Source organism: Salvia splendens, chromosome 13 (assembly GCF_004379255.2).
Source record: "Salvia splendens isolate huo1 chromosome 13, SspV2, whole genome shotgun sequence".
NCBI classification, from domain to species: Eukaryota; Viridiplantae; Streptophyta; class Magnoliopsida; order Lamiales; family Lamiaceae; genus Salvia; species Salvia splendens.
Window position 1 is genome coordinate 6,211,055 of NC_056044.1, and position 10,102 is coordinate 6,221,156.

Below are 10,102 nucleotides of genomic sequence, written 5' to 3' on the forward strand. Positions count from 1 at the left end.
AAAGCCCTTGGCTTGTATATTTGGGTCCGCCCATGATCAAAATCGTGTGCTGTAAAAATGACAAAATTACTAGATTAACAAATCACGTGGATAGGTTTATTATCGTATCAACCTGATAATGAATCAAGACTAGGAATTCTTAGTAAGAAGGATAAATATATACATAAGGATAACTTTTAAAAAAAGGTAATTAAAAAAAGATTAATACAAAAATTATATATGTATTGAAATATGAGCAGTGACATTTCCCACTTCTAGCATTAAGCTAGATCCGTCCCTGATTATCAACTCTATAAAGTCTAATTCAAACTCAATCTATTAATGAACCCTCAATTTGTAAACAAATTCGGCATGCTACCTTCAAACACGAATATGATTCGCACATGATATTAATCCATTGACAACAAAATATATTTTGGATCGACGCGATAACAAAACGATAACATCACGAACCTAATTTACACTATTAAAACAATATATTGTATGATTTTTAAACATGATTTAAAATTGGAATTTAACTGTATGAGACCTATAATCAGCCTATATCGAGTTCAAGAAATTTGGCATACCAGCACGTGTTAATTACTTGATTTCGTGATACTCTATGTTGGAGATGGTCGCATTTAATGTAATGGTATTACATTTTTCAGGGCTAGTTTGGTACTGTTTAATTAAAACTTTAATTTTGTGATACTCTATGTTACTATCTGTTTGGACAGTTGCATATGGTCACATTTAATATAATGTTGGCCATTGAATTAAAATTAAGATAAATTAACAGATAAATTATATGGATAAAAGTGAATACTAACTAGAATCGATTTTATATATTTTTATTTGATAGATAAAATTAAAATTAAAATTAAAATAAGAAAAATGAGGGGTTTGATAGGCTAGGTTATTTTGTTTTTTAAGCTATGAAACTATTTTTTTCTATAAATATATTTATCTCACTGTATTAAAAATTAATAAAATCTTGTTAAAGTAGTAATTTGTAACTCAAATTGTTAATTAATTTTATATGAATTTAAGTATTGTCTATCAAACATCAGGATTGTTACGTGTGGAGTAATTTTTATAGGATAATAATAACCTTCAAAATTATTAAATTTTGATTTTGTAACTAACTTAAAACTTAATTCCACAAATGATGTTCATTTATTATGTTGTTAATCTGCTACAACAGGGACACGTTCACTCTGCAATTTTACAAACATGAGACCATGCCATATTGCCATGCTCAACAAATTCAAACAAGAAACACTAGTGCTTCCTACAACAGAATTTGCTCAATTTTCATCATTTCTGGGTCAATCTTCATTCGTTTCATCGCCCTTGCTATGAGGATTCAAACTCAGAAAACTAAACTGCCAACCAAAACAGCCGTCAGTGGCACAGTCAAGTTGTCATCGAGCTCACTGCTTAAAGGGTGTGATTCAACTAATGCAGCAGCAGCAGACACTATCAGAAACCCAAGAACCGTTTTCATGCTTTCTTCCATGAAACCGAAAGATGAATAGTAGAGCATGAATCTGTTGAAGCATAACTCAATCTCACCAATAGATCTTAACTAAGTTTAAGGAGGACGAGGGAGAGTTTGTTACCCGAGTGAAGCCAAGAAACCAGCACTCGCCATTGCAATACTGCCGTTAATTGATTTATTTTTGTTGTAGGGAAGTTTCTGTCCACCAAAACGACGACCCACAATATCAGCCATACCTGAGATGGAAGAATATGGTCATCTCATCTACATTTCAGCATTTATCCTGGGAAATATAAATTCCAGCAAATCCTGCTAACAACGTTGGAAAAATTGTGCAGAATCACAAAAAATAATACCATCACCAGCACACATGTTACAAACTGCTGCAATCGCTATAGGTGATGTTCTCCAGTAAATGGCACTAGCTAAAGTGATCGTGGAAGCATAGTACAACGGCCCCTTAAGGAGTTCCCTGAGCAGAGAATGGCCATCAGAATTAAAGAAGCTTCATATTGCAGAGGATGGGGGAAAAGCTGTGAATAGTCTCATGCATTTGATCATATATCAACTTATTCGAAGTCTTAGAAGCTCTTCTTCTCGAATCACCAGTTCTTGCAGCATCAACACATCATGATGTTGAACTAAGAAAGAATCTATTATGCATCAAAAAGTTTCCATTTAAGCTTCAAAAGGAGGATATGTTTTCCAAATTTCTGAATGGCATGCACCAAATCAACATGGTTTTCTAAAAGGAGAACTAAATTACTCAAGTACCAAGAAAAATGGAATGCCACTATTCTAAAATTAGATAGTTTCTTCTTAAAGTTTAATGGCATTTGATTTGAAACATACCGATAGTCCCCATCTCTGGTCATGGACTTGACAGTTGCATCATCCTTCCATATTCCAAGCCCCATTAGAAGCATTTTTAATATATTAACAGCAGGAATGAGAGCTGCGAAAATCGCTCCCTGGCGACCAGGACTACAACATAGTATCATTAGCTCAATTAGATAACTGAAACCCTCTATAACAGTGGACAGATAGTGAATGTTACCTGAACATAGGCCAGCAAAGCATGAATGCTAATCCCATAGTGATGTGTACAAGCTTCCTATTTAGTTTCTACAAAACAAAATTAAAATAAGATATGCTTAGAAAGAGGCTAACAAATGTTTGAATATCTGATTCTCAAGATTTGACAACATAGAAATCAAACAAATCACAGAGCTATGTATAAGTCTTCTACTGTAAATCTCATTTGACCTTAAATTTTATTCACAACACCATTCACAGAGCTATGTTTTGGCTGAATTTTGTATCTATCATCATGCATCAATTGATTTGAGAAAGCAGTTTCTCACCAAGCATCCCCAAATTCAAGCATAATACACATAAAAATATGAAACATTGACCTACCATTTATAGCAGAAATTACTTACTATCATAAATTATGGAAGGAAACAACAAACCTGGTCAAATATGCGTCTCTTAGCCGTTTGTTCCCAAAGCTTAAGCAGCGACAGCGCAATCCCGCCCGACAAACCGCCGGCGATGAGGTCGCTGACAACGACGTTGTCAGTAAACATAGCCGCCACCGACTTCAGCTCCCGGCGGATCCTCCTCCGCGGCGTCGGCTTGAGCAGGTGGATGAAATTGAAGGCGTCTTTCTTCAGAGGGCAACGCAAATTGGGGGTGGAATTTGGGGGGATTGTGAAGAAAGCGATTGCCATGGCCATAACGGTGTCGTTTTGAGTAGCTGGAGGGGGTGGTTGGCTGCATAAAATGCTAAACTGCGCCGCCCACGTGGTTTATTAGGCCAGCGGGGTAGAGACGCGGACGCCATTGCCGTAAATGTGGAATATTGGTGTGCTGATAAATATTTAATGCAACCAAACTTTGAATTAATGGCGGTCAAAATAAACAACTCTGTTAATTATGGTTAAGCCGAGGAATTGGGGATTGATTACTGAAGCTTTTGCTACCGGGCGTTGGACTAATCCCTCTGTCCCACAACTTACATTTATTGGCCTAATTTTAAGAAATGTAAAGAATAAAAGATTTAAAGAGTTAATGGAATATATAGATCATTTTTTATATTGGTTTTATAATAAAATAGGAGTTAAGTGAGTTAGAGGAATGAGAGACTTATTTATTATTTATGATAAAAGTGAAATACGGAGTATGACTCTTATTGTGGGACGGACGAAATGACAAAATGTAACTCTCATTGTGGGGACAGAGGAGTATAAAATATTGTATGTTTTTATTCAGTATTTTTGTATAATTAAATGTGCTAATACAGGGTGAGTATCAATGTATGCTTAGTATGATTAACTACATTTGAAAATATTTGAAATTTTCATCCCCAAAAAAATACACTGCTGTAGATTTTAATTTACAGTAATTCTCATGTCTAGCTGTGGTGGGCAGTAACAATAATTAACGGCTTCGATGATGTTTGCAGTTTTTTGGCTTAGCTGAATTATATTGGCAAACAAGATATTTCTTCGGTTCATATCATTTAGGAGTCGTTTGGTTGTAAGGTTTCAGCTAGATTATAATCTTTATCTGCAATATACTCATTGTTTGGTTACTTGAGCAACATTGTTCATGGCCCGTTTTTAACTTCTGAGGCCCGCACTATTCATGTAATATTCGACTGGTTGGAATCGGGATTTTTTCGGCAGTTTATTAGCTGACATCGAACGGCGTGCCTGTTTAACACCCTTTTTCCCCAATTGTCCATCCCCATTTCAAATCGAATTTGAAATCTTCGCAGCTCAAATTGAAAAACCCCTTTTTGAAAACGGGAAGAAAGTGCTACTCCTCACCACCCGGAGACGGGAGCCAATGCACAAAGGTCTGATTTAGTCTACTCAAGGTAATTCCGTTCTCCGTCGACTACCTTCAAACAAATCTTTGACGTTTTTGTTGGATCTTTCCCCAATTGCTCATCCTCGTTATTTTATGTCGGATTTAGGGAAGCAGCCCAGAGCTAAAGCCTCGTAGCAGACGAAATTGGTAAACCTTAGTAGTAGTCGGCGGTATTTTGTAGGTGACAGTGGAATCGATTTAGCTTGTAGAAGGTAATTTCATCTTTTTGCAACCCTATTGTGATTTTATGCTGACGTCTCAGATGTATTTTTTGGAGTAATTGTTCGGATCTGGATGTTAAAAATTATCGCGTGATTTTGTGTGTTTCCTTATACCGCAGATCCTTTTTTACAGTGCGACATTTATTTGCGATTTCTGTACATGAGAATTTTCGTTTGTTTATGTGTGATTATCTGCAGAGTTTGTTGTAGTAAGTTGTTGATTAAATTGGTGATTTCTAGTTCGTAACCACCGTGATGATAATTTCTTTGCTTGTTCTGATGTCCTATTTGGATTCTTTTATGGTGCAGTAGCCTGATTTGTTTGCTAGTATTACCAACTGTGGTTATGGCTCGACAATTTCATTTTTCCAAAGTCGTTTACCTCATGGTGGAAGGTGTATCGCATCTCTTACATATGCACACGCTTATCCTGTTGCACTTATATCTGAAAAGACACCCACGATGCGGCCGACGTACTAGGCATAATCTAATTAGGTATTCACACAAGGATAGGATGCCCCAACAGGTGAGACACATGAATAGACTCACTAAAATTAGTGACATAGACTGTTTTGTGAACCTACGTATGGATAGGAATGCATTTGGTCGTTTATGTATCCTGTTGAGAGACGTGGGTGGGCTGCGAAATGGTAGATATGTCTTACTAGAGGAACAAGTAGCTATTTTTCTAAACATCCTAGCACACCACAAGAAAATTCGTCCAGCTGGGTTTCATTTTAAGCGGTCCGGGGAAACAATATCGCATTATGTTCATCTTGTGCTGAAAGCAGTTCTCAAACTTCATACCATTCTTTTGCCCCAACCTGATCCAGTAACGAATAAGTGTGTTGATAATCGGTGGAAACATTTTAAGGTAAATAACGAAGTCTCCAAATACAGGTAACATTTTTAAGTCACGAGGTTCATGTGGAATTTTTATAGTTATATGTGATTCGTCCTAGGGCTGTATTGGCGCATTGGATGGGACCTACATAAATGTCCTTGTAAGTAACGCGGATAAGCCACGCTATCGATCTCGCAAGGGGCAAATCGCAACTAACACTCTTGCTGCCTGCGACCGCAACATGAGATTCATGTATTTTCTACCCGGGTGGGAGGGATCTGCCTGCGATTCTTGAGTGCTAAGGGATGCCATTACAAGAGACCGGGGATTGAGGGTGCCCAAAGGTTTAAATTCACTAGAGTCTTTGACACTAATTGATTTTTTCAGAATTCATTATTCTTTCTGTTTAAATATATAAATATCCTGGCCCAGTGTGGTATTCTTAGGAAATTACTACCTATGCGATAATGGATACGCCAATTGTGAAGGATTCTTGACGCCGTTCAAAAATGTTCGTTATCATTTGAAGGAATGGGGAGTCGGTAACCAAAGACCCCAAAATGCTCGTGAATTGTTTAATTTAAGGCACAGCAAGGCCCGTAATATTATCGAGCGAGCTTTTGCTGTCCTAAAAATGAGATGGGGAATTTTGCGAAGTGCTAGCTTCTATCCGATCAAGATCCAAATACGGATGATAATGGCTTGCTTTTTACTGCACAATTATATTCGTGGTGAGATGACCAACGACCCAATAGAGGAACAAATTGCGGGTGACACACAATTTGGTGTTGTAGAAGATGCTGATGGTGAAATTGAATATGTTGATCAAGTTGAGACATCTGCTGCTTGGACTCAAATGAGAGAAGATTTGGCTAACTCTATGTGGAACAATGTGTGTATTTCAGTGTGGTTCATTTATAATCTGAGTTATATAATTTATTTTCTTGTTTGATATGTTTTGAGGAAATTGAAATAAATATAACACAGTCTGATCATATAATATTTGTACTTGTTTTACAGCCTTCTAATGTCGACGACAACAACCGACAGTGACATGATACCCGAGTGTGTTTGCGGTGTTGGGAAGATGAAGTTGTTGTGTGCCGGGAAAGAAGCCAAACACTGCGGTAGATGGTTTTACAAGTGTCCGACTAATGCAAACCACTCGGGGTCTTTCTTGTGGTGTGACGATTATCATAGTAGGATTGGAGACGGCAAGCTACCAGCCTATGTCTTGAACCAAACTTGGCGCCCTGCAAAAACAGTACGCAACAAGGAGGAAGATAAGAATAAAAGGAGATCTGGCAGCGGTCATGTATGTGGAGCTTGTGGCCAATGCCAAGCTGAAATTAGAATGAACTTTGTGTTGGTTGTCATAGGTTTGGTGTTGTTATTGTTGGGGATTGTGTTAGGGAAACTATTCTAGTTTGCATTTGAGCTTATTTTCAAGTTTGAACTTTAATCAACCTTCACTCCATGAACTTATTAGCCGTATTTTATGTAGCTGACTTCCCTGAACTTATTAGTAACAACTCATGCCTTTTTGAGCTAGTATTTTTGGATTAGTCTTTGTTTCAAAGCAAGCATATTTGGATTGTTTATATCTAATTATTTTTGCTAATGTTGCGTTGAACTACTGTTATTTATCTAGACAAATATATTAGCTGCCTACATGATCTACAATAGATAAAATTTAATTTTGAATACAACACCAAATTTAAATTATCAAATTCAATTTCTAAATAAATAATTTCTCTTTTAGTCCTTTCATCAAACAGTTGATAGGCATATTTTAGTAGAAAGTTTGGATGAGTTTCTTTGATGAATTCGATCAGCCTTCATTGACACATAGATTAGGAATGCAAAAATATATACATTTTTTAATTCAAGAAATAATATTAGCAGCCTACATGATGTACAATAGATAAAATGGCAGTGGTTGGAACATTGAATGTGAACTCCTCCTGGGTTATTTCTTTTAGCTAGCATTGGAGAGGGTTGAGGGGGTTGGATTGGACGTTAACCAACCCATCCAAAAAATTTAAACTATCATTTTAAAACAAAAGTATCATTCTATCATTTGAAACTATCATTTTATCCTCTCAAACTATCATTTTATAATGCAAAAGTATCATTTTATCATTCAAAAAATCTAAACTATCATTTTAAAACAAAAGTATCATTCTATCATTTGAAACTATCATTTTATCCCCTCAAACTATCATTTTATGATGCAAAAGTATAATTTTATCATCCAAAAAATCTAAAACTATCATTATTAAACAAAAGTATCATTTTACCATTTGAAACTATCATTTTGTCCCCTCAAACTATCATTTTATGATGCAAAAGTATCATTTTATCATCCAAAAATCTAAAACTATCATTATGAAACAAAAATATCATTTTATCATTTGAAACTATCATTTTGTCCACTCAAACTATCATTTTATGATGCAAAAGTATCATTTTATCTAACCAAAGAATGATAGGTATTTTTGGTGTATAAAATGACATAAAACTGATAGAATGATACTTTCAGCCTATAGAATGATACTTTCAGCCGATAGAATGATAGGTATTTTTGGTGTATAAAATGATATTTTTGTTTAATAAAATGATACTTTTACCTTATAAAATGATAATCTAAGCGGATAAAATGACAGTTAGCTTATAAAAATGATAGTTTAGCTGGAGAAATTGCATATAAGCTGATAAAATGATACTTTAACGTGACAAAATGGCATAAAACTGATAAAATGATACCTTTTCCCGATAGAATGATACTTTCAGCCTATAGAATGATACTTTCAGCCGATAGAATGATACTTTCAGCCGATAGAATGATAGGTATTTTTGGTGTATACAATGATATTTTTGTTTAATAAAATGATACTTTTACCTTATAAAATGATAATCTAAACGGATAAAATGACAGTTAGCTTATAAAAATAATAGTTTAGCTGGAGAAATTGCATATAAGCTGATAAAATGATACTTTAACGTGACAAAATGACATAAAACTGATAAAATGATACCTTTTCCCGATAGAATGATACTTTCAGTCTATAGAATGATACTTTTGCCGGGTAGAATGATAGGTATTTTTGGTGTATAAAATGACATTTTTGTTCAATAAAATGATACTTTTACCTTATAAAATGATAATCTAATACGGAATACAGTAATATAGTGATGTGTTAAACGTCTAAATACGCCGTATTAGTGGTTATTAGGTCAACAACTACATAAACTAATTAATGAAAAATAGCTTATGGCCTTAATTTTGAATTGAATTAGATATATGATCTTCATAATACTGCCGAATGTTAAATTAATTTTGCAAATATTGTAAACTTATTCAAAATTTCATCAATAAAATAATTACTACTATTTGATAATCTATATAGCTAGCATTGGAGAGGGTTGAGGGGGTTGGATTAGACGTTAACCAACCCATCCAAAAAATCTAAAACTATCATTATTAAACAAAAGTATCATTTTACCATTTGAAACTATCATTTTATCCCCTCAAACTATCATTTTATAATGCAAAAGTATCATTTTATCATCCAATAAATCTAAACTACTATCATTTTAAAACAAAAGTATCATTTTATCATTTGAAACTATCATTTTATCCCCTCAAACTATCATTTTATGATGCAAAAGTATCATTTTATCATCCAAAAAATCTAAACTATCATTTTAAAACAAAAGTATCATTCTATCATTTGAAACTATCATTTTATCCCCTCAAACTATCATTTTATGATGCAAAAGTATCATTTTATCATCTAAAAAAATCTAAACTATCATTTTAAAACAAAAGTATCATTTTATCATTTGAATTGATCATTTTATCCCCTCAAACTATCATTCTATGATGCAAAAGTATCATTTATCATCCAAAAAATCTAAAACTATCATTATTAGACAAAAGTATCATTTTATCAACGATATTTTGTGGAATTTTGAGAAATGAAGACAACGAGAGGTTGCAAGAAATGAAGATAATGTTGTTGATCATGACTTCATAAATTGTTTTAGATTTGAATGTTGAAGTTTTATTAATTTGAATGCTATGAACAAGATTTGATTGTGATGAAGTTTTATTGTTTTGGGCTTTTTTAAATAGTTGAACACTTGAATTGTTATTTTAAATATTTTGGACACATTTTTTAAACAATATAATTCTATTATATTAGAACAATTCATTGTTTTGAATTTATATACAAGTCGACGAGTATATCCACTTTTTGTTAGTGTACTTTTATTATTTTCAATTCATGAGTCAGTGTATTACCCACCTTCAATCTGGAGTTCTTTAATGGGGAAAGTGAGATGTCCAACATATCGTTCACATCAGTTAAATATAGACCAAATACGAAAATTCAAGTTAATCAAACTAGATATGCATAAGTCATCACGAACGATTAGTTTTCAGAGGTCTTAACGTCGCCCATAATTACATTCCCAACTACAAAACGATTACCATACTACACCATCGGCTAAGAAGTGATGAAATTGTCCAAACGAGCATATTTTTCATAAGACAAAAAATAGCCGATGTGCACAGCCAGCTAGGTGCGACCTTCTTTCTCCAAGACACGCTTCGCATATCCGGCCTTCGAAGCATCAGGGAGTCCTCTGAAGATCTCTAGCCGGGAGTTCTCT

The 10,102-nt window shown here is 34.3% G+C and overlaps 1 protein-coding gene across 2 annotated transcripts; it reads right to left on the reverse strand.

Annotated features, from left to right (window-relative positions):
• Window positions 1-1,139: 1,139 nt before the first annotated feature.
• LOC121762773 (probable phytol kinase 3, chloroplastic) lies at window positions 1,140-3,316 on the reverse strand. 2 transcript variants are annotated; one of them, XM_042158762.1, is made up of 6 exons: window positions 2,956-3,316; window positions 2,541-2,608; window positions 2,336-2,467; window positions 1,840-1,955; window positions 1,605-1,719; window positions 1,140-1,367 (listed from the first exon to the last, which is right to left on the reverse strand). In XM_042158762.1, the coding sequence occupies exons 1-6, from the start codon at window positions 3,220-3,222 to the stop codon at window positions 1,355-1,357; spliced, it is 711 nt and encodes a 236-aa protein (XP_042014696.1). In that variant the 5' UTR covers window positions 3,223-3,316; the 3' UTR covers window positions 1,140-1,354. The 2 variants fall into 2 exon arrangements, with proteins under 2 accessions (XP_042014696.1, XP_042014695.1); XM_042158761.1 differs by having other exon boundaries at window positions 1,140-1,532; window positions 2,956-3,314.
• Window positions 3,317-10,102: the final 6,786 nt, after the last annotated feature.